The sequence below is a fragment of the Giraffa tippelskirchi genome, chromosome 11 (assembly GCF_054371585.1).
Source record: "Giraffa tippelskirchi isolate mGirTip1 chromosome 11, T2T-mGirTip1v1.2.pri, whole genome shotgun sequence".
NCBI classification, from domain to species: domain Eukaryota; kingdom Metazoa; phylum Chordata; class Mammalia; order Artiodactyla; family Giraffidae; genus Giraffa; species Giraffa tippelskirchi.
Window position 1 is genome coordinate 150,294,608 of NC_137285.1, and position 25,186 is coordinate 150,319,793.

General features: G+C 45.2%; 1 protein-coding gene across 20 annotated transcripts in view; it reads right to left on the reverse strand.

Annotated features, from left to right (window-relative positions):
* NCAPD3 (non-SMC condensin II complex subunit D3) overlaps window positions 1–25,186 on the reverse strand; it is a 54,855-nt gene that overhangs the window by 29,041 nt on the left and 628 nt on the right. For 2 of the 20 annotated variants that reach the window (XM_081544625.1, XM_081544624.1), the window contains exons 1-16: window positions 24,823–24,919; window positions 23,736–23,890; window positions 20,987–21,149; window positions 19,448–19,632; window positions 18,711–18,878; window positions 18,543–18,604; window positions 18,264–18,351; window positions 16,071–16,204; window positions 14,707–14,779; window positions 13,855–13,980; window positions 13,474–13,726; window positions 13,046–13,102; window positions 12,701–12,751; window positions 2,597–2,670; window positions 1,936–2,070; window positions 974–1,194 (exon numbers count right to left, since the gene is read on the reverse strand). In XM_081544625.1, coding sequence (XP_081400751.1) covers window positions 974–1,194; window positions 1,936–2,070; window positions 2,597–2,670; window positions 12,701–12,751; window positions 13,046–13,102; window positions 13,474–13,726; window positions 13,855–13,980; window positions 14,707–14,779; window positions 16,071–16,204; window positions 18,264–18,351; window positions 18,543–18,604; window positions 18,711–18,878; window positions 19,448–19,632; window positions 20,987–21,149; window positions 23,736–23,890; window positions 24,823–24,886 — 2,009 coding nt within the window. In that variant the 5' untranslated portion in view covers window positions 24,887–24,919. Of the gene's footprint in view, window positions 1–973; window positions 1,195–1,935; window positions 2,071–2,596; window positions 2,671–12,700; window positions 12,791–13,045; window positions 13,103–13,473; window positions 13,727–13,854; window positions 13,981–14,706; window positions 14,780–16,070; window positions 16,205–18,263; window positions 18,352–18,542; window positions 18,631–18,710; window positions 18,879–19,447; window positions 19,633–20,986; window positions 21,150–23,735; window positions 23,891–24,822; window positions 24,920–25,186 lie in introns of those variants that run through there. The other 18 variants (XM_081544623.1, XM_081544622.1, XM_081544629.1 and 15 more) reach the window with 10 other exon arrangements.

The following is a 25,186-nucleotide window of genomic DNA, read 5'->3' on the forward strand; positions in this document are numbered from 1 at the left end:
GCTTTTGAACTGTGGTGTTGGAGAAGACTCCTGAGAGTCCCTGGGACTGCAAGGAGATCAAACCAGTCAATCCTAAAGGAAATCAACCCTGAATATTCATTGGAAGGACTGATGCTGAAGCTGAAGCTCCAATACTTTGGCCACCTGATGCAAAGAGCAGACTCATTAGAAAAGACCCTGATTCTGGGAAAGGTTGAAGGTGGGAGGAGAAGGGGACAACAGAGGATGAGATGGTTGGATGGCATCACAACTCGATGGACATGGGTTTGAGCAGGCTCCAGGAGAGGGTAAAGGACGGGGAAGCCTTGTGTGCTGCCATCCATGTGTTTGCTAAGAGTCAGACATGACTTAGTGACTGAACAACAGCATTATGATACTAACCCTATTACTCTTTCCATTGGATGCTAATTCCTCTATAACCACATGTAAACAAGTAGGGAGGTACTTCTTGTACAGTAAAGAAAAAAAAGAAAGGAGAACAGTAACAGGAGCGCAAACACAGGTCAGCTGCTAGACTCCTGAAGTAAAGATGAACGCTGGTCAGTGCAGGCGCCAAGTCATGGCTCCCTGCACAGCGAACACCCAACAAATATCAAATGGAAAGGATGCTGCGGTGTGACTAAGTCATCAACCCAACAAAATGTCAGAAAAAGTCTAATGTGTCATAATCAGGAAGTCATCTATCACAACCAGTACTGTGGAAAGTTAATGTCAATACAGTAAATCCATTAATGCTTTCTACTACATATTAAGACATCAATTTGAAGCTGGGGAACACTCAGAAAGGCAAAAGAAGGCTTCACAAAAACTGTCACCACAAAAGCTAAGAGATTTGAACTAGGTCAAGAGAAAGAGATCAAGATTGAGTCTTTGTATATCAAGCAATTTGGAGAGCTGATTTTCCAGTATCAACACAGGAACTGATAACCAAGGCCTGTCCACGAGGACACACATCCGCCCAGGAAACGCGTACCCCAGCTTCCGGCTGTCCGTGTCCAGGAGCGTCAGCAGCGCCCAGGTGAGCACCTGGCCGTCGTCCGTGTCGCAGCCCTCGCTGTGGTGCTGGATGCTCTGCAGCAGGAGCCGGTCCAGGCACTCCAGGGCCTTGTCCTGCACGCTGATCTCGTCGTCCGTCACGGCTGGGACCACGCCCCCCAGCCAGGCCTTCTGTATCTGCACACACTGTGGCTGGGCCTGAGAAGTCCAAGTCAGGAAGTCGTAAAGATGCGAGCACAGATCAGGGAAGCCGTGAGCCATGTTTTAGGATATATTATTAGTAGTTCCAACACAATTACAAATAAAACCTAACAGTGGAAAAATGTCAACCTTCCAAATATAAGTGAAAACCAAGTTCAAGCTCCAGCTACTATAAAGCAACGCACACTGAGATCTTAGACGTAAAGTGTTTATCTTATCATTGGTAGTAAAGCAGCACTTTTTTGGAATAATTCAAGATTGAGACAAAAAATATCTGTCTCTAGGAGAAATCAGAAAAGATGCTAATGAAGAAAATCGAAACAGGCATTGCTTAAAGTCTTCTATTGTAAAATAAGAAAAAACACTTTAAAAATTCTTCAAAAACTAACTAGCTGGCAGAAGTAAATTGTATATAGGATTAGTGGATCTGCTCCTTTGGCAATATCACCTATACAGGTTTCAATGGACAAAAAATAATGTAGGCCTCTGGCCTAACCAAACTGATTTTAAACTTCACGTTTCTGTGTGAGATGTATGCTGATAGCGTTTTCCAGCACTAGTCCGTACGACACATGCATATTGAATAGGAAACGCCACCCAGCACCCGGCAGTGGCGAGATCCCTCTGTTCACTGCTGGGCCCACGGCGGCTCAGGAGGGTTTCTAACAGGCGCCCCATCGTTAGGCCGGGTTATCCGAGATGAGAAGGGCACCTCAGACACACAGCGGCCAGTCTCACCAGGAGCAGCTCGGTGAGAGACTGCAGGGCCTGCTTGCGGACAGACACTGCGACGTCCCGGCAACGGTCCTGCAGGATGCTCAGCTCGTCCTGCAGACCCATGATGTCACAGTGTTTCAGGAGGTTCACCAAGACCTAGAAGGGGCAAGTGTCACACCGAGGGCGACACAGGCATCGGGTCAGCACAGACGCAGACACACAATTCCTTCAAGTTCGTGACTCTCATGTCTGAGATCACAGATCCGTCCCTCTTCCTAGAAACATCCCACCTCTTAGAATCTGAGGAAATTTAAGACCTCTCTGGAGAAAATCTGACATATATTTTACATGAACATGTACTCAGAAACCATTTCAGGGGTTTCCTGAACCCTATCAAAATCCATCTGTGGTCCCAGGTTAAGAATCCCTACTCTAAAAAAAACAACAAATTACGGATCTAAAATTGTGGTTCCTAGGAAGCCAGCAATCCAGCAGGCCACTTAAGAACAGAGGATCCTTCAGTTCATCTGTGTAATTTACATTTAACAGGGACAAGGTGAACTAACCTCAAGTGAAACGTGAGTATTGAATATGACAGAACAGTTTTTACAATGGTCTCTTGCACCTTCAAGCTGTTAGTGCTTAAAAAGAGGGTGTGAAAAGAATGTCCAGAAAAACACACCTGGACCGCAGACTTTCTGACGCTGGTCTTCTCGTCCCCAACCCTATTCCTCAGCGACACCAGGAAACCCATTTCTGCCGAGGAAACACCAAGAAGTCATTATAGCCTGAGGACACCAGAGAGACCCAACCTCTCACCGCACAATCCTGAGAGCATGCGCCAATCCAAAACTGGCCGGTTAGCTGATTTTAAATCATAAGAAACCACAGCATGAAATCATGTAGAAAAAGAAGAAAATTCAAATAATCACCTATTCACAATAATGCAGAAGTAGTAGCAGGCAGAGTAGTAACATTTCAAAAGGGCATAAATTCTGTAAAATTAAGCTTTAAACTGGGCTCCTAAGACCAAAATTCTGAATGAATCTATTTAGATTTTTCATTCTGTTTACTACAAATGGGAAGATGTAAACCATTGGCTATTTTAAAGACTAAGTAAGACAATGCATAACAGGAGCTTTAAAGCCTTCCCATCAAAGGCCCTTTCACACTATGAGATATCACTGAAGACTCATAAGTTGTTTTTTTTTTTTAATAAATGTGGATTATAGCTTTTAACATGAATTAGAAACTTAAAATGAGAATTACAGAAAGATTTAATAATTCATCTTAAAATACCAAATAAACAGCATACTTTTTAACTGAAAAATAACTATTTTCCAAAACAAACAAAGTAGTGAAAAGAATGGCACTGATTAACATTTTGCAAACTCTTTAATGTCAGACTTAAAAGACAGCTGGGTTGTCATCTATGCGTCTATCTGCTTTTGCCTCTCTGGGACCCCTGTCTGCAAAACTCCAAAGTACACTTGTGAGAAAACCAGAAAGTAGAAGGTAACTGATGTCTTAGTATTACTATGAAAACTGTACTACCTTCAAAGGCCCACGGAAGGAGGCTTAGGGACCCCAAAGCACACTTGAGAAATGCTGATGCACAAGAAAGAACAGTAGAAAATAAAACAATATGGAAAACAATAGAGAAAATCAATGAAATCAAAGTAGGTTATTAAGATCAACAAAACTAACATTTTCCTAGACAGAAAATAATAGATGGGTCTAATTGCTAAAATCAGGAATGAAGGAGGGACAAGGTTATGAATACTATGAACAGTTTTATGCTAACACATTTAAGTAACCTGGATTAAATATCTACATATTATTAAAGATATACATTAGGAAAACTAACTCAAGAAGAAATAAAGACTGAATACACCGCAACAAGTCAAGGGATTGAACTAGTGAGCAAACACCTCCCACACACGCACAAAGGGCCCGGACCCACAGCCGTCTGCCAGCTGGTTACAGAGACTCCAGTAACAAAAGTTATAACAACGCTTCCTCAACTCTGTCAAAAACAGAGTCCCTATACCACTTTCCACCTCCCTCTGTGAAACCAGTATTATCTTGAGAGCAAAACAAGACAAAATAGCTCAAGAAAACAACAGACCAAAATCTCTTGTCAATACAGACATAAAATCCTCAGCAAGGGCCTTCCCTTGGGTCCAGTGGTGCAGACGCCAAGCTTGCAAGGCAGGGGACACAGGTTTGATCCCTGATCGAGGAGCCAAGATCCCATACCCATACGTGGTGTGGCCAAAAAATAAAAAATTAAAATTAAAAAAAATCCTCAGCAAAATATTAGCAAATTAACCCAGCAAGATACAAAAGGCATTATACTCCATGCTTGGGATTTATCCGAGGACATGGGAAAATCATTCACTGTGATATACCATCATAGAACAGAGGACCAAGGCCACGTGATCATCTCCATAGCTGCAGAAGCAAAATCCTACACCCGTTCATGATAAAAACAGTCAACAAAGTCAGAAAACAGGAAACTTCCTCACAGCGATAAAGGTCATCCCAAAGCAACGCAGAGCTACCACCATACTCAATGCAAAAGACAAAGAACAGAAGACATGGACAAGTCCCAGTCAGGGAAAACAGGCAAGAAAAAGAAACAAAGGCATTCAGAATGGAAAAAAGAAATAACTATTCTCACAGATGGCATGATCTGATAGGTAGAAAATCTTAAGTAATCTCACACGCACACACATACAAAACCTTTTAAGGCTAGTAACTAATTTAGCAACATTTCAGGATACAAGATCAATCATCAAAATCAGTTGCATAAACTATCAACATCAACAATCAAAAATGAAATTAAGAAAGTAATTTCACTTATAATAAACAGTGTCAAAGAGAATAAAATACTTAGGAATAAGTGTGAAGAGCAAGAGTTATACACTGAAAACTATGAAACATCACTGAAGTGAATTAGAGGAGACCTAAATAGAGAAAGGCATTCCTTGTTCATGGGCTGGAAAGCTTAGTATTTGTACAGTGGCAATATATCCCACATTTGGCATTCCCTGATAGCTCAGTTGGTAATGAATGAATCTGCCTGCAATGCAGGAGACCCCGGTTTGATTCCTGGGTCGGGAAAATCTCCTAGAGAAGGGATAGCTGACCCACTCCAGTATTCTTGGTCTTCCCTTGTAGCTCAGCTGGTAAAGAATCTGCCTGCAATGCGGGAGACCTGGGTTTAATCCCTGGGTTGAGAAGATCCCTTGGAGAAGGGAAAGGCTACCCACTACAGTATTCTGGCCTAGACAATTCCATGGACTGTATAGCCCAATGGGTCAGAAAGAGTGGGACAATTTGATATTCACATTGAAAGCTGGATCCCTAACTCACATCATAAGCAAAAATTAACTCAAAATTGAACCAAGGCCAAAATGTTAAGAGCTAAAACTATAAAATTCTTAGAACACCATCAAGAAAGTGAAAAGATAACCCAAAGATGAGAAAAAAAGGTATGCAAATCATATCCAAAAAGGATTTAGATGTAGAAAATATGAACTTTTACCTCAAAAATAAAAAGATAAGTGGGACATTGGGTTGCTTCCCTGTTTTGGCTACTGTGAAGGATGCGTCTACAAACATTCTCAAACCGGGTTGTGTCTGAGTGTGTTTTCTTCCCTTGTGGTTGCACACCCGGGAGGGAACTGCTGGGTCACGTGGTAACTCTATGCCTAACATTTTGAGGAGCTGCCAGGATGAATGAACACACAAAACGTGGTCCATCCATACAGTGGACTCTATTCAGCCATAAAAAGGAGCAGAGCACTGACACAGTAGTGCATGCCTCAACGTGGAGGAACCTTGAAAGCAGATGGCAGAGAAGCCGTCTGCACGAGGCTACATATTCTAGGGTTCCACTCGTGCGAAATGTCCAGAGCAGGTGAGTCCACAGACGGGGGAGCACAGGGACGGACTGCTCGTGGGTATGAGGTTTCTTTCTCAGTTAATGAGAAGCTTCTGGAAGTTGATTATATGAACCACTAACAACCACTGGATTCAACATACTTTAAACGGTGACTTTTATGAATTATCTCAAAAGAAAAAACACCAACAACGGTACTTATTAGCACAGTATCTGGCATGTAGTAACTACACAAATTTTTTAATGTATAGTTAATGCCAACAACACAAGTCATTTTAGTTTATCAAAAATAAGGTGGGAACAAGGGCTGTTTACAACTTGCAAGCTCTTATAATTTAGAAGCATCATTAAAGCAACACAATAGTGTTTGGAAGCGTCTGTACAACAGTGAGAATCCACTGTTGGATTCTGAGGCGGAGGAGGAAGGCTTGCGCTCATCTGCTCTGAGAACACCAAAACTACCAACTAGCTGCTGAACAACCGTCGACAGGAGAATGTTTGATCTCACCAAAAAAAGATACCACCACGTCCCAGGGCAAAGGAGAAGCCCTAACAGGACGGCAGGAGGGGTGAAACTGTGTTTAGAATCAAACCTCATACCCGCCTGAGTCGCTCAGAGGGCACAAACAAAACCCTGTGTGCACCAGGACCCAGGAAAAGCAGCACTGACCCCCAAAAGAGACTGAGTCAGATCTGCCTGAGGGTGTCTGAGTGTCTCCTGCAGAGGGACGGGTCAGCAGGGGCCTGCCCTGGGGACGGGGCTCTGGCTGCAGCAGACCTGGGGGGCGTGGCATCTGGCCAAAGTCCTCCTGGAGGAGGTCACTATTAGCCCCACCACAGAGCCGCCAAGCAGAGGACCCACAAACTGGAGAACAATTACACCAAAGAAGTTCTCACACTGTTGCAAAAGTTCTAGGGCCCACAACAGATTTCCCAACCTGGGATCTGGCAAAGGGACTGAGAACGCCCAGGGAATTAGATTTTGGAGGCCAGTGGGATTTGATTACAGAAATTCCACAGGACTGGGAAACAGACTCTCAGAGGGCACAAACAAAACCTTGTGCCCACCAGGACCCAGGAGAAAGGAGCAGTGACCCCACAGGAGACTAAGCCAGACTTGCCTGTCAGTGTCCAAGAGTCTCCAGTGGAAGTGTGGCTCAACAATGGCCTGCCACGGGGTCGGGGCACTGAATACAACAGTCCTGGGAGCCGAGGCGTGCTGGCATAAGTCCTTTTGAAGGAAGTCGTCATCACCGCCATTAACCCCACCACAGTTTGGCCTCAGCCAAAGCCAAACTACAGGGGGCTTCCCTGAAAGCTCACTTGGTAAAGAATCCGACTGCAGGGCAGAGACCCTGGTTCGATTCCTGGGTTGGGAAGATGCCCTGGAGAAGGGACAGGCTACCCACTCCAGTATTCTGGCCTGAAGAACTCCATGGACTGCCCATGGGGTCACAAAGAATCAGACAGGACTGAGTAACTTTCACAAACTACAGGGCAGGAACACAGCCCCACCCATCAGCAGAAAACTGGACTGAAGATTTACTGAGCATGGCCCCCCCACCAGAGCCAGACTCAATTTACCCCACAGTCAGTCATCCCATCAGGAAGGTGCCATAAGCCTCTTATTCTCATCTATCACAGGGCAGAGAGAATGAAAACCACAATCACAGAAAACTAAACTAGCCAAACTGATCACACGGACCACAGCCTGGTCTAAGTCAATGAAACTAAGTCATGCCGTGTGGGGCCACCCAAGACGGATGGGTCATGGTGGAGAGGTCTGACAGACGTGGTCCACTGGAGAAGGGCATGGCAAACCACTTCAGTATTCTTGCCTTGAGAACCCCATGAACAGTATGAAAAGGCAAAAAGATAGGACACTGAAAGAGGAACTCCCCAGGTGGGTAGGTGCCCATCATACTACTGGAGATCAGTGGAGAAATAGCTCCAGGAGGAATGAAGAGGCTGAGGCAAAGCAGAAACAACACCCAGTTGTGGATGTGTCTGGTGATGGAAGTAAAGTCTGATGCTGTTAAGAAAAATATTGCATAGGAACCTGGAATGTTAGGTCCATGAATCAGGGCAAATTAGAAGTGGTCAAACAGGAGATGGCAAGAGTGAACGTCGACATTCTAGGAATCAGCGAACTAAAATGGACTGGAATGGGTGAATTTAACTCAGATGACCATTCTATCTACTACTGTGGGCAGGAATCCCTTAGAAGAAACGGAGTAGCCATCACAGTCAACAAGAGAGTCCAAAATGCAGTACTTGGATGCAATTTCAAAAACGACAGAATGATCTCTGTTCATTTCCAAGTCAAACCATTCAATATCACAGTAATCCAAGTCTATGCCCCGAGCAGTAACGCTGAAGAAACTGAAGCTGAATGGCTATGAAGACCTCCAAGACCTTCTGGAACAAAGAGCAAAAAGAGATATCCTTTTCATCATAGGGGACTGGAATGCAAAGTAGGAAGTCAAGAATACCTGGATAACAGGCAAATTTGGCCTTGGCGTACAGAATGAAGCAGGGCAAAGGCTAACAGACTTTTGCCAAGAGAACACACTGGTCATAGCAAACATCTTCTTCCAATAACACAAGAGACAACTCTACACATGAACATCACCAGATGGTCAATATCAAAATCAAATTGATTAAATTCTTTGCAGCCGAAGATGGAGAAGCTCTATATGGTCAGCAAAAAACAAGACCAGGACCTCACTGGCTCAGATCACAAATTGCTTATTGCCAAATTCAGACTTAAGTTGAAGAAAGTAGGGACAGCCACAAGGCCATTCAGGTATGACCTAAATCATATCCCTGACGACTACATAATGGAAGTGAGAAATAGTTTCAAGGAATAAGATCTGATAAGACAGAATGTCTGAGAAACTATGGACAGAGGTTAATACATTGTACAGGAGTCCAGTTCAGTTCAGATCAGTCGTTCAGTTGTGTCTGACCCTTTGTGACCCCTTGGACCGCAGCATGCCAGGCTTTCCTGTCCATCATCAACTCCCAGAGCTTGCTCAAACTCATGTCCATCAAGTTGGTGATGCCATCCAACCATCTCATCCTCTGTCATCCCCTTCTCCTCCTGCCTTCAATCTTTACCAGCATCAGGGTCTTTTCCACTGAGTTGGCTCTTTGCATCAGGTGGCCAAAGTATTGGAGCTTCAGCTTGAGCATTAGTCCTTCCAATGAATATTCAGGACTGATTTCCTTTAGGACTGACTTGCTGGATCTCCTTGCTGTCCAAGGGACTCTCAAGAGTCTTCTCTAACACCACAGTTCAAAAGCATCAATTCTTCAGCACTCAGCTTTCTTTACAGTCCAACTCTCACATTCATATGACTGCTGGAAAAACCATAGCCTTGACTAGACAGACCTTTGTTGACAAAGTAATGTCTCTGCTTTTTAATATACTGTCTAGGTTGGTCATAGCTTTTCTTCCAAGGAGTAAGTGTCTTTTACTTTCACGGCTGCAGTCACTATCTGCAGTGATTTTGGAGCCCCAAAAATAAAGTCTCTGTTTCCATTGTTTCCCCATCTATTTGTCATGAAGTGATGGGACCGGATGCCACGATATTAGTTTTTTGAATGTTGAGCTTTAAGCCAGTTTTTTCACTCTCCTCTTTCGCTTTCATAAAGAGGCACTTTAGTTCCTCTTCACTTTCTGCCATAAGGGTGGTGTCATCTGTGTATCTGAGGTTATTGACATTTCTCCCGTCAGTCTTGATTCCAGCCTGTATTTCATCCAGCCTGGCATTTCACATGATGTACTCTGCATATAAGTTAAATTAGCAGGGAGACAATATACACCCTTGACATACTCCTTTCCGGATTTGGAACCAGTCTGTTGTTCCATGCCCAGTTCTAACTGTTGCTTCTTGACCTGCATACAGGTTTCTCAAGAGGCAGGTAAGTGGTCTGGTATTCTCATCTCTTGAAGAATTTTCCACAATTTGTTGGGATCCACACAATCAAAAGCTTTGGCATAGTCAATAAAGCAATAGTAGTTGTTTTTCTGGAACTCTCCTGCTTTTTATGATCCAACAGATGTTGGCAATCTGATCTCTGGTTCCTCTGCCTTTTCTAAATCCAGCTTGAACATCTGGAAGTTCACAGTTCACTTACTACTGAAGATTGGCTTGGAAAATTTTGAGTATTACTTTTGCTAGCATGTAAAATGAGTGCAATCATGTGGTAGCCTGAACATTCCTTGGCATTGCCCTTCTTTAGGATTGGAATGAAAACTGACCTTTTCCAGGCCTGTGGCCACTGCTGAGTTTTCCAAATTTGCTGGCATATTGAGTGCAGCACTTTCAGAGCATCATCTTTTAGGATTTGAAGTAGCTCAATTGGAATTCCATCATCTGCACTAGCTTTTTTCATAGTGATGCTCCTTAAGGCCCACTTGACTTTGCATTCCAGGATGTCTGGCTCTAAGTGAGTGATCACACCATCATGGATATCTGGGTCGTGAAGATCTTTTTTGTATAATTCTTCTGTGTATCCTTGCCACCTCTTCTTAATCTCCTCTGGTTCTGTTAGGTCCATACCATTTCTGTCCTTTATTGTGCTCATCTACACATGAAATGTTCCCTTGGTATCTCTGATTTTCTTGAAGAGATCTCTAGCCTTTCCCATTCTATTGTTTTCCTATATTTCTTTGCACTGATCACTGAAGAAGGCTTTCTTATCTCTCATTGCTATTCTTTGGAACTCTACACTCAAATGGGTGTATCTTGCCTTTTCTCCTTTGTCTTTCGCTTCTCATCTTTTCTCACCTATTTGTAAGGCCTCCTCAGACAATCATTTTGCCTTTTTGCATTTCATTTTCTTGGGGGTGGTTTTGATCACTGCCTCCTGTTCAGTGTCTGAGAAGGCCTTACAAATAGCTGAGAAAAGAAGAGAAGTGTAAGGCAAAGGAGAAAAAGAAAGATATATACCTATCTGAATGCAGAGTTCCATAGAATAGCAAGAAGAAATAAGAAGCCTTTCCTAAGTGAACAATGCAAAGATATAGAGAAAAACAACAGAATGGGAAAGACTAGAGATCTCTTCAAGAAAATTATGATATACCAAGGGAACATTTCATGCAAAGATGGGCACAATAAAGGACAGAAATGGTATGGACCTAACAGAAACAGAAGGTATTAAGATATTAAGAAAAGGTGGCAAGAATACACAGAAGAACTATACAAAAAAGACAAGATGGTTGGATGACATCACTGACTCAACAGACATGAATTTAAGCAAGCTCTGGGAGACGGTGAAGGACAGGGAAGCCTGGTGTGCTGCAGTCCATGGGGTCTCAATGAGTTGGACATGACTGAGCACTGAATGACAATGTACAACAGTGAATCTGTAACTTGCTCAGGCTGGAGTTAATGCAAACATTCAACATTTTTCCATATTAAATGTCTTTACTCATTTTAGGGAATCTGTTACTACATCCTGAGTTACTACTCTGAATTTGAGTAACAGAGGCTAATATCTAGTCATTTAAATGTAGTCTTTCAGACTGCAATGGTAAGTACTGATTCTCGTGGCACGTTACTGCACCTCAGCACCCATCTCACAGCATTAGGATTTTAGACACACATACCTGCCTCTCCCCCTGTTCCTTAAGACGTGGAACTATGTTTTGTTAGGGTTCATACCTACAGTGCCTTGCACAGATTGGGAGGAATGATATCCACGTTTATCAAATAAACTGATAGATCTCATTATATCATTTATTCTCTGCACATGTTCTCTCTTTTTCCTATCTATCTTTTAAAGTCACTTCTCTAAATATAATTTCTGCAGACCTGACAAAAGCCCTCTGTGAAGGACAGACAAGGTTTCTGGATCAGAAGTGACAAGCAGGCAGGGAGGTCTGCTGACTCCCATGTCTTGGGTCATCCAGCTCTTTAGTAACAGAACTGGCCTAGGTATTCAGACTGCCTCTCACTTCTAATTTGGTTTTTCCCTATTACAGTATGCCATGTCATAATATAGGCGAAGGAAAAGCCCATAAAAGTGACTTTCACAGACCATACAGCTAGACAGAAACAGAACCTGAGAGCAGCTCCAGGTCTCCCTGCTGCCAGCCAGGCGCGTTTCTGCCCTCCTGAGTCACACTGACACTCTACCATCCCGGATTATTTTGGTTCAGTAAGTCACTGAAAGACAACGAACATCACTTGTGTTCAGAATTAAGTACAGGGTTCATGGGAGAAAGGATCCCAGAATCTCTCCACATGGTATGTGTGACCCATTAAAAGACAGTTCACGTTACTGGCATAAAGAAACTATAACCCCGATTCTGCACTTTCCCATGGAAGCCAGGACTCACAGTTCCCTACCCTGTATTAGAAGTGGATTCTGGGATGGCATGATCACAGTCAAGACGCCACGTGGAAAAAGTAATAAGGAATAAAAAATAAACAAGGGTGAGGACCATAGTATTGTGCAGTTTTTCCTCTCTTCTGTGATGACTTTTCTCTAAACTAAATTTAATTTCTACTGCACCTTCCCTAGTAACTGGTCTTTTATGGTCAGCAAGCCCAAGTGTTCATAACAACTGACTTCAGTGAGCAAATAAAATATTTGTAACATTCTCTGAAGTGTGACAAGAAATACGTGAAATACAGAAATACATGACAAGTGAAATGTATCTTATTCTTTACCTTGAAATGAAATACAGAATAGTGCAAGGACGTCAATTAAGGAAATAAAATAGAAGTTACTTTTAAGGGAAAACAAAAGATCTTCCAATAGTAAGGGTGAATTTGAAAAAAAATCCCCACGTTTTGAGGCTCTACCTAGAGTTGTCTGAAATCTACTGGTTACTGGTCATCTAATGAGGGAAATGATCTGACATACCCATAGATGCAGCTGCTTCACCACCGCTGTCTGTGTGGATCACCTCTGAACCTGCAGAAGGGTTAAGTATCTGCCTCTGATAGGAAAAAGCTTAAAAATAAATTTTAAAAAGGCTCTGTCAGTACACTAAAAAATTGTTATACTTTTCATTAACATAATCATGGCATATTACACATTTAAGTTACTATGAATCATTACTGAAATAAATTTTAACTTCTTTGAAGAAAAAAGTGCAGTACTAAATCAGATAATATACAGACAGAAAACATTACAAACATTCAGCAAGTCCTTTAATTAAAAGGACAATTATTCAATATCTGACAGTATATTGACCCATTTTCTTACCTGATGAATTTGTCGATGGACTCTGTTGGTGGCTCTGTACTCCTGGAACTGCAGGAGCTACAAGTAAGCAGACAGGTCAGAAGCGAAAAGCCACAGTACCAAAAACCATACGTAAATATTTACAGAAGAACCCAAATCGAGATAATCAGGCCTGAAGATGAGACAGATTCTAAACACTGACCATTCACGGTGTGCACTGAGCAGGCCCGGAGCAGCCACTGCCCAGTGACACAGAGTAACAGTGACTGCAGCCAACAGCCTAAGCCCGAGGACAAGACTGGGAAAACGCCCCTGTAAGAGTCACTCAACAGCAACGCCAGCTGAAAGGGGACTGAGGACCGCAGCCTCTCACAGCACTCTGATTATTTCTGGCACCCAGTCTGGACTAGCAGGAGTGAGGCCAGGCTCGGGGTGCTCAGCACACTCACTGTTCTGCAGAAGCTCCTGGATGCTGTCTGACGGGGCTGTGGCAGAGGACTCCAGGCACTGTGCAAAACTGGACAGCGCCTTGCTGCGCACCGTTGGGGCCTTGTCTTTACAGCGGGCGACCAGGATTTCCTGAACCAAGAACTTATGCTTCAGGAACTTCTCGTGCTCTGGGGTCAGCGGGCCATCCACCTCTCGTTCAGGCAGCTCCAGGAGGGCCAAGGCCACATCAAGAGTGAACACCCGGTAGGAGACCTAGTAAAGTAAAACTGCATGCATCTTCATCGCAGAGGAAGAACACAATGCATCACCGCATCTTCAGACCTGCAGTCTCCAGAGCTGCAGAGCCAGGAGCCAAGAGCTCACGCAGGTGTAGCACGTACCTTGGCATTTCGTGTTAATCCATAAAGCCAGGCCATGAAAGAAGCATATTCTGCACAGGGAAGCTTGTTGAGCAGCTGGACCAGGGACTGAGCCGCATAAGTCCGGTACTCAGATTTATCGACCACCTGAAATACAGACCCTGAGAAGCTGTCCCGACAGTCCCCATGCAGAGCGATAGAAACACACGCATCGGTGCAAACAGACAACCGCTGAGTCGCCGAGCTCAGCAACAGGGCCAAGTGTCTACATGTTACAGAAATGACCACCCAGTTCTACATCTCAGCCCTACTGGGAAACTACCTGGAAGAAACCGCCCAGCCCGATTCCAGAGAGTCTACAGATCTCTAGGGTCTACAGAGGTCAAGTGAAGCGTCATCTGTCCAAATTGTTAAAAATTTTAAGAGATATTCACAGAAGTTTGAATACTGACTGGACACTGGATGATATTAAGGCGTTATTGCGAATTTTTTAGGTGTGTTAATATTTTGTGGATATGTTTTTAAAGAGTTCTTATGCTGTAGAGATACGTATGCAATATTTATGTCTAAAGGGATATGATGAAATCAGCTTCCTAAGAAAATCCAGTGCACCTATGTGCTGGCAGAGCTTCTCCTTATACAAAATCACTGAACATTCTGTTTATTACTCTGTTCTATATCTTTATATATTTGAAGTTTTCTAAAAAAGGAAAAAAAGTTTTTTTATCCCCCCAAAAATACTCAAAGAGAACAGCAAATATACTAAATAAAAAATACAATGCTTGGTAATGATATAGACTCATTTCTAAGAACGCTCACACATGCATTTACTTTCACATGTTTTTATACTCTCAATAATAAAGCAAACAGTACCTTGACACAGATGTGCTGCAGTAGAGTACGAAGGACTGGATACATGCTTTCTTTAAGTTCATCCACCAGCAAACTTTAAAAAAGAAAAGAGACCCTTGGACTGCTTACGATGGTTGTTATTAAGGCTGAAATAGGGCTTCCCTGACTGCTCAGTGGTAAAGAATCCACCTCCCAATGCACTAGACGTGGATGAGCCCTTGAGTCCACGCTCTGCGGCAAGACAGCTGCACACAGCGATCAGAGTAGCCCCCAGTCACCACCGCTAGAGAGAGGCCCGGGCAGCAATTAAGATGCAGAACAGCCATAAATAAGCAAATAATTTTTAAAAAATTTGGCAAGCTTTCTCTGTGAACAGCTTGATAATACTTTTTTTTAAAAAAGGCTCCAATATATCCTTCTGAAGTAAATGACAGATTTGAGACATAGTACTACCTCGTGGTAGCTCAGCGAAATGAATTTCTAACAGTACTTCTCCAAAGTTAACCCTCAAAGAAGCTATTAAAATGCCCAGATTCAACCCATTTTCAAGTGTCAAGTTTATTTACTCCATTATAGAAATATTACTACAATTGCTGACATCATGAATACATGGAAAATTTAAAACAAGTGCTTCTACTTAAAACATCATATTTACTGTTTAAAAAAAATCCTTAAGGAGAGAGGTTCGGTCAGGGGTCAGACAATGCCTGTACCTGGATGCCCCCACCCCGTCCCTGCACCCCCACCCCACACCTGTACCCGCACCCGGTCCCTGCGCCCGCGCCCCATCCCTGCACCCACACCCCACACCCGCGCCCCGTCCCTGCACCCGCACCCGCCCGGACACCGCACCCGCTCACAGGCACGCTCTCCACCTGTCCCCAACACCTCCGTGCTGCTGCCAGACAGACAAAACTGACAACAGAAAAGCTGGTGACACAGTAAGCACCTTCCCAGTAAAGCGCAGACATGGGACTTTGTAGGCAAAGCCTACTGACTCATGAGGGGAGGATTAGTCTATCAATTATTGACAAAGAAGTTAAAACAAAAAGTGGCAAAGAACCTAAAGAAAGACACTCAGAGGAGAGCCAAAAAAGGCAGAGACAGACTTGGAGCAGTAGACACTGAAACCGCTGTCAGAACTCAGAGCTGACCTCGCAGGCAGCCCACGAACCGTGAACTCCTCACTGCCCCCAACACCACCCCCAACACCACACCCTACCACACAAGCCAGATGACCTGCTACGCGCTTTATTCTGAACCACAAACCACAAACAGCCCAGACATGTGTCAGTTCCACAGGTGTCAGAAGTCCTGGTCAGCACAGGGCCCAGGAGACGGAGGGAGAGTGACAGCGAGAGAGGCCCGAGCTGTGTACACTTTACCTTACAAACTGGATGGCCAGCTTCCTACTGCTGACAACCGGAGGCGTGATGGAAAGGGGGGCATGCTGGGAGCCTTTACCCACTTCCATCATTAGTATTATGTACAGCATTTGATGCAAAACATATCTGAGAACCTGGAAGAGGAAAGGAAATGCAATTTAAGGCATGACAGAGGATCCCAGGGCCTTGGAAACTGTGACACAGACCACAGTGAGCTATTTCAAGTGCCAGCAGATAAAGGAGGCTGACACAGGTCTTGGCTGACCACGAAGGAAGCGCCTGCTGGACAATGACCAGGTGTCAATGCCTGCACAACATGAACAGTGTGGAGGTGCTGCCCACAGACAGGTGAGCCACATCCCACCTGGTTTCTCGGCTTGCCTTACACTCCAGCCCAGAAATCAGGGCCCAGAGAAGCAGCCGCAACTGAGCAAGGGCAAAGAATGCAACGGATCACCCGTCACAGGGAAGAGGAAGGTGACGGCTCTCTACCTATATTACATCTGAAGCTTACGGAGCACATTCCCATCTACCATCTCACATAATCTACTCAAGCAGTTAACTCACGCATCCAGTGAATAAGATAATTTACTGGAAACCAAGGATGTGGCAGGTACTGCATCAAGCATGTCTCTGGCAGCTCAGACAATAAAGCGTCTGCTTGCAGTGCGGGAGACCCGGGTTCGATCCCTGGGTTGGGAAGATCCCCTGGAGAAGGAAATGGCAACCCACTCCAGTACTCGTGCCTGGAAAATTCCATGGACGGAGGAGCCTGGTAAGCTACAGTCCACAGGGTTGCAAAGAGTTGGACATGACTGAGCGACTTCATTTCACGTCACTTCTGTATTACAAGATTTGACCATACTTACTCTGAAACCTCTCAACTCAATAAAGTCAGCAAGACATTTCCATTTTATATTTGATACTATTATTGTCCCCACTTTATACATAATAAAAGACTTTGAAGATGAGTAGTCCCAAGTCAAGTAATCAAAGGTCAGGCTACAACCAGTGTCACCCAACATCAGGCCAACACTTTTGCAATGAAAAACACACTGTCCTTAGAGATGCTGTTGCCTGAAAAGGTAATTTCCCATCCTCTGCACTTTCTACAATGTTAAAAAGGGCACATAAATTAAAAGTCTTACTGTGAATGCTCTCACATATTTCAAACAAAGGGAAGAGATAATGACATCAAAAATTAAAGAAATATGGGGTGTTTAGAACAGCAGGCATTACGCCAAGGCATTCTTCCCTTAGCCCTCCTGAGAAATCCACAGGAAGGGAAGCCCTTCATCCTCCTTGTCCAGGTGAGGAAACCAAGGACTCAAGGAGGACACACAGGGCTTCTCCCGCGGCTCAGTGGTAAGGAACCCCTCTGCCAAAGCAGGGGGCACCGGTTCAACCCCTGGTCCGGGATGATCCCACATGCCTCGGAGCAACTAAGCCGGCGCTCCACAAGGAGCCCCTGTGCCACCACGAGCGAGTACCCCACTCGTAGCCACCGAGACCCAGCACAGCCGAAAGTAAATAATGATTCTCTTCTTTTTAAAGGCAGACACCCAGCAGTGAGGGGGAGGACCCAAGTGCAGAGCCCAAGTGCTCAGGGCCTCCTCATCCCACTGCCCCTGGAAACCAGGTATACTACAGGCACCAAAGGCAAAGGACCTTGGTCTGTCACGTTTTCTGCAAACTCCTGTTGCATTAACGACATTCAGCTTGAGTAACACCCCAGGGCTTAAAAAGCCTTAACCCCAGTGTCTAGGGCTGTGGGGCTTTGAAGGTCACTGTGGGTCAATCTCGATATGAATGCTGACCAGGAGTGTCAGGAGAATTACCCACTAAGGCACAAACCCTAACAGAAACACGGGAACAGGGACCTGAGAGGGGGCTACAAGGTCCTGATGACACTTCTGAAAAAGCGCTGCTCAGCAGCTCTCCTGTTCCTCTACCCACGCCACACTGGAGCCTTCTTCACGCCTTAACTCAACAAGAGCTTCCCGTGGCACCAGGGACCTGGACATGAGCCTGGAATGAGCAGCGGCCGCCACGTGGTGTCAGGGCACTTTTCACTGCACAAACATCAATGATCTGGTGAGTTCACATGGCATCACACCAAATCCCCCAGCATTTTCAGTCACACGACCCGCATGCCTTCAATTCAACCAGTAACTCAGGTCCTGTGTCCTTTACCTTGTCTCCTTCTCTGTGAAGAGGGGAACAAAGCAAATACAATCCATGATAGGCCAGTTCTGGTATATATTTCATTTCTCTCAGAATTCTAAAGAAAAAAGGCAAAAGATTAGTTAATGGATGTGATTTCACTAGGATAAACTCTTAACCCTATCAGCCATATTTAAATGAATAAATTCTACCTGTGTGCCAATTAGGATAAAATGGCATTTACACCTCTGCTGTAGCAAAACATTGCACCATAATTAAATGTTAGCACTGGAAGATTTAATTGCTCACCTGGCTTGCGTAACCTGGAATTCATAACGAACTGGTTCAAAACTAGTTAATGCCACAAAGACCTGGAAAACAGATACCACGAAAAGGTCTGGTTTTTCCCACTCTTTAAATCTTAGCCATTGTCCTTACACTTTGAACTTGCCCAAGGTCCCTGGCATTCTCACTTACCTCTACACAATTCTGTATACACTCTGGCTTTTCTTTTAAGGAGAATTTGGAAAGAAGCCTTATAAAGTTCTTCAAAACGTGAAAGATGACATTTCGAATTTGATGACGATCTTCAGAAGAAAAAACAATGTTCTCCTCATGCTCTTGTTCTTGAGTGATCTCGTCTATCTAGATCATGAAGAGACACACAGCTGACTGTGCGGTGCCGCCTCGCGGCTTGTCCTGAGGTTTGCAATGTCCTGCGTCAAGGTCAGGGGAACTCGAGGTGGCTACCCTGGGCCCTATGGCCGCAAGCTCAGTCCTGACCAGATGAAGGCTACCACACCGTCTGGGTCCTGATTTTCACAACAGTGAGACTGCCTGGGTTTCTTGCCAGTTCTGGTGTCAATGAACCTCTACCATCCCACCCAGTCACACAAGCATTTGGAATTAATGTTGTTTTATGATGTTCTTGTGGACATGAGTCCTCTGGACACTTCGACCACAGTCTCTAATGAAAATAAGGTAACACCTGCTGGCCTGCAGCGAGGCACACCTGGGAACAGACTGGAGGTAGGTGACAGGGAGGTTGGGAAGGCGGTACGGGAACGGAGGCTCAGCAGGCCACGAGGCCACTCCTGAGGGAGGGAAGGCGGATGGCATGCTAGGGCTTTGGTACAGTCGGGCCCCCTGACACCCTAACTTAACATAAATTCTTACACGAATCAGGTGTGCTTCATGACCCCACCCCCTCTCACCTCCACGTCCTCTCTCCTGTGGGGTCTCGCTCTCTTACTGCTCTCCTGTGAGCTGGCCTGAGTGTTCTTTGGTTGCTCTTTCTTTCTTTTCTGATTCAAGCTGGATTCCTGAGGCCAGCACTTCTTTAGAATCTGAATGCATTTGTCAAATATCACTGGATGGAAAACTTGATTGACTACACTGCCTATTCGTAAAGAATGAAGAGTAAGCAAGGTAGGTTTAATTGCTTTGAAATATGTCTGCTACAACAGTGAAATATTAAAAAACAAACAGGCTTTTCCTTAACTTTGAATAACAAGGAACCTTTAGCAAAAAAGCTCCATTCAACTTCTGCCCTAGGCAATGAGCAGTCAGTTCAGTTCAGTTACTCAGTCATGTCCAACTCTTTGAGACCCCACGGACTGCAGCACGCCAGGTCTCCCTGTCCATCACCAACTCCTGGAGCTTGCTCAAACTCATGTCTATCAAGTTGGTGATGCCATCCAACCATCTCATCCTCTGTCATCCCCTTCTCCTCCTGCCCTCAATCTTTCCCAGCAAATATGTCTTTTCAAATGAGTCAGATCTTCACATCAGGTGGCCAAAGTATTGGAGTTTCAGCTTCAGCATCAGTCCTTCCAATGAATATTCGGGACTGATTTCCTTTAGGATGGACTGGTTGGATCTCCTTGCAGTCCAAGGGACTCTCAAGAGTCTTCTCCAACACCACAGTTCAAAAGCATCAATTCTTCAGTGCTCAGCTTTCTTTATAGTCCAACTCTCACATCCATACATGATCTCTGAAAAAACCATAGCTTTGACTAGACGGATCTTTGTCAGCAAAGTAATGTCTCTGCTTTTTAATATGCTATCTAGGTTGGTCATAGCTTTTCTTCCAATTCTCAAATCATATGGAGTAGGTCCTTAACATTTACTACAAAGGCACTGACATAAGCAACGACAAGCAGCAGGTTGACTGATCCTGATTTTCTCTTCCTAGTGAACTCGCAGTCCCAAAGCTGCAGCTGACTCCTCAACCCAACCCTCTCCTGCCCTGGGCTCGGAGTGGGTCGGGGGGAAGCCCCCTTCACGGCTCCCGCCTGAAGGAAGTGGGGCAGTGTCACAGACACACCCTTCCCCATGCTTCCTCAATGTGACTAGCTGTGCTCAGCCCTGCAGGTGAGAACAGTCTCACCGACCATCTACACCACAGAGGGGAAACAACAGTACCCCTCCAACCAGCACTTTTCTCAGGCTGGACAGGAGTCAGAAGGTAGGGACGTCACGATGGCACGTGGACTGGGGGTGGAGCTCTCAGAGCTCAGCACATCCCCTCCAGCCTTACCCCTCTGGGACTGTTTGTGCTGGGTTATAGACTTAGCATAGTAACATGCAAAACCACATTTACAGGAAAACAGGAGAGCTTTCTGCGACCATGTGCTTCACGGATTCACTCTCACCTAACTTCCCAGTGAGGACAAAGCATTGATAGAACAGTTCAAAACCAAGAAGACAAATCACAAACAAAAGGCCGGCCCCATCACACCAAACATGCATACCTGGTACTTCCAACAGCAGGAAATACAGCCCGGCAGCGTGAAGGCCGAATTCCTGCTGCTGAGCACTGACGCTGTTCTTAAGGGCCTTATAAACGAAGTGGTGAAACAAGGCCATCAGTGCATTGTGGGAAATCCTGTTCTCCATGAAGAAGGTCCAAATGCTCTAGGGGAGGGTAAACCATTAGCACCAGCCGTTAGTCCAAACGCTCTAGGGGAGGGTAAACCATCAGCACCAGCCGTTAGAGAATCGCGAGTCTCCTCTTGCTGCATCTGACTCTTCTGAGGGCTCAGGGGCCTATAAAGAAACAGCCAGACCATTCTGGCTCCTAATTATAAATGTCTGCCATTTTCAAAGGGACTAAAACAGAAACTGTAAAAGTGTATTTACTCAAAATTTACAAAGTGGAGGCATTTCCTGGTGGTCCAGTGGTTAGGACTCCATGCTTTCACTGGGAAGAGTCTGGGCTCAATTACTGGTTGGGAACTAAGATCCCACAAGCTGAGTGGCTCAGCCAATAAAAGAAAAAATAAAACAAAAGTCACAAAGATAAGAAACTACACAAGAACCTTAATTAAATTTCAAAATAACTGGGTAAGTTTGAAGTATATGTATTTCTGAAATTACTACACCTGAAAGCTACACTAAGACTCTGGGGACAACTATATCAGTGATTACTCAGACAAGTCACCCCTCCATCTATGTTAAATGTACCTCAATCCATTTATTACTCTAATTACTAACTGAAAAAATCAGAGCAACTTATTTAAATTGAAATGTTCTGTGGGCAATGGGAGCAGAAGAGGAAAACCTGAAAGTGTCTCGCTCAACAGACTGCAGAAATAGCCTTTGCAGGAGAGGAAATAAACCCTAGAGCATAAACCATAATTTCATTAATTTGATCACTGTCCTATGCTTTCTCCTCTTATAGACATGATGATAAAATAGGTTATTTGTATAAAGCAAACAGCAGGAACAAAATACGGTTTACTACGGACCACCTTAAAAAAACATAAGCCCACAAAAGTTCAAGAAATCAAACCTCTACATCCTCTTTCCTTCACCACGAAGCTTGTGGAAGAAAGCAGTTACATCTTCATTTCTAAGGCCATCTCAGTTCCCCTCCCGCTGCCTGGAACTGTGACCCTGGGGGACCCAATTACCTTGGCAGCATTTCATACTTGACAAAGACCAAGTTCACAAAACTCTATTAACACTATTTGAAAAAAAATTTCCCTGTTTTTAGCCCTCCTCCCCAATTTCCACAATCGTAACCCAGACCACACCACAACACACATTTTTAAAAAAATCAATGAGCAAAATACAACTGACTGTTGAACAACACGGGGCTAATTCACAGCCGGCCCTCCATAGACACAATTCCTTCACATCTATGGTTCTGCATCCAGGGCCTGAAACACCCGGGACCATTCAGTCCTGATGGAAATTCTGCACGGAAGCAGGCCTGTGCATCAAAACCCATGTGATTCAGGTGTCAGTCATAATGTCCCCAGGGAGCTCCCTGGGTACAGCATTTCCCCTGTAAGTCTGTGTTTGGTTAAGAACCCACCTGAAACAGAGCTCTTCACGTTCCTGGGTCTACTGCGCACTAGAACCCCTTCCTCCGAGAGGCAGATGTGAGGACAAGCGGTTTAGTCTATGGAAGACGCTTAGACCTGAACCTTGTGGACAGCAAACCCCTCACTCTGGAAGCCCACCATGGACCCGCTCACAGCTGTCCTGTGTCCCCCACCCTGCCCCATCCCCTCAGACTCGCTGTATGGCCCAACTGTGAGGATCCCTCTCAAGGCTGCCCTGGAAACCTCATTACTGGTCAGCATTCCAGCCACTTGTGAAGATGTGCCTCCAGCCAGTTACCTTCTTTCTGGGACCTCCCCAACCTCAAACTCAGCAAGCCACCTTTTCCACACCCCTGCAAGATGGCATCTAACGTGTCCTACAGCAGTTTCTAACACACAGAGCTGGTGGCCCGTGATTCTTCACGTCCACGGATGTGGTCACCGCACAGGCTCTGGCCAGAGCAATGACAGTGCACACTCCCAGAGCCAGAGCTTAATTCTCCCCTCTCCTGCATCCCCCTGTAGGGAGAGGCTCTGTATCCTCACCACGTTACCCTCTGAAGTACTGCATGTGGTACTCAGCATTATGCTTAATGAGTACTTAACAGGTAGATTTAATTTTTGAACAGCTACCTGAAACTAGTAACAGAAATATTTTTTGTTAATTTAAATCTTTCAGAGATACTAATATCTAGGTATTCTTTGTTCTGCTTTCTAGTTCTTCAGTTTTTTGAAAAGAAGTTTATGACCTAAAAAGAGTAACAGTCACACTAGGTAGAACTCCATTCAAAGCAACTTTTTTTCCTTTGTTAGTTCCACTAATCACTTCTCAGATTAACATTCAATTTTCTTAAAGCGAAGGCATCCTGAGTTGTTACTGCATTGTCCTCGGCCATCTTTTCTTATTTCGCTTATTGCTTTTCATCCTTGCCTTGGCCTTTACTTTTTTCCTTTAATTTGCTCTTGTTAACAATGCTCATAACACAGAAGAATCACAGATCAGTAACTTGGGAGGATGGTTATGAGGCCATCCTAGTAAGTGAACTGCATTCTTTACACCACTCTTCCTTCAACCACACACCAAAGAGACTAAGCTCTAGATGATACCGGGTTTTTACCCTACACTTCTAACAATAAAATGGCTAGCTTGTTTTTTTTTTTTTTCTTTTACCTCAGCAGCTTCACGTTTTTCAGTAGCAAAAGGTAACATTGCGCTGTAAAGCTCTGTGAATGCACCCAGTCCACTCTGCACGATCTCTGCTTCTATGCTGGCATCCAGAGGCTCGGTCTCCGTGAATTCCAGTTCCCATACTCCATCCACCCATTCTAGTAGGAAAATGCAACTACAGTCAACTAATGTTCTGTAGCGATTAGCTTTAGACTCTAAGTACATTCAAGAAGAGAACAGTTTTCTGGGCAGAAGTCACGCCACTCAGGTGAGGCGGAATGAAAAGAGAAGCAGAAAGGGTTAGAAAAACCTGTTTATTCATTAAACCGACGGCTGGCTATTAGGTTGGCCATCCTCTAATAACATGAAGTAGGAAAACACCTTACAGATGTTAACAGTTTGGGGGAAGACCCAGCCTCCCCATATGTTCAAGCTAGAGAAGAGATAATAAAAAGCTGTCTCAGCTGTCCCTTTGTGAAAGTCTTATAACCAAGCTGAAGTCGCTCAGTCGCGTCCGACTCTCTGTGACCCCACGGAGTGTAGCCCGCCAGGCTCCTCTGTCTGTGGGATTCTCCAGACAAGAATACCGGAGTGGGTTGCCGTTCCCTTCTCCAGAGGATCTTGACGACTCAGGGATCGAACCCGTGTCTCCTACATTGCAGGCAGATTCTTTACCGTCTGAGTCACTAGCTAATAAATCCAAATAAATTGTACAGTGCAAAGGGACAGGTGAGGCAAACAAAATGAAATGACTCAAAAAAATACGAGTCAAAAAAATGACTGCCGGCTACAGAGATGCCGCGGGATGGAACGCAGCCTCGAGACAGTGGCCAGCAGCGACGGCGGCGGGTGGGGACACCCACTGCCCTTCAGTGACGACGGGCGCCCGGGGGCTCCAGCCTCACCCCTGGGCCCCAAGTTCAGAAGGTCAGCTCGGGGCAACAAATAGCCGCGCGGCCGAAACCTCGGCACCTGCGAGGCTGTCCGCGAAGACAGGGGGCAAGGCCGAGAAGCAGGAGTACAGAGCGGAAGGAGGACGTGGCCCTTGCCCAGCAACCCCGGAGCACCCGGGCCCCGGGCGCATCCTCACCTGGGCTGAGGTCCAGTGGGCACCAGGTCTGCAGGGCGCACGCCAGGTTCCCGCAAGCCTCCATGACGGCCGCTCACCTCACTTTCAAAGTTGCTCCGGCGCGCGCGCCCAGAAGGCCCCGCTGACGTCAAGGGTCAGCACCGACCAATCACCGCGCCCCGCCGGCAAGCAGGCAGCCAATCAGCAGGGCTTTCCGCCGGATGCGCAAAGGGAGAGGACGCCCGCCCACGCAACTGAAGTTGGGGGTGGTTTTCAGCTGTCTCTTGAAAGTGGGGCTAAAGAAACGAGCCAAGTATACTGCCTTCCGGCTCCTTTTCCCTACGTGGCGGACGCCCTGAGGAGAAGCTGAAGCAGGGCACTTCCT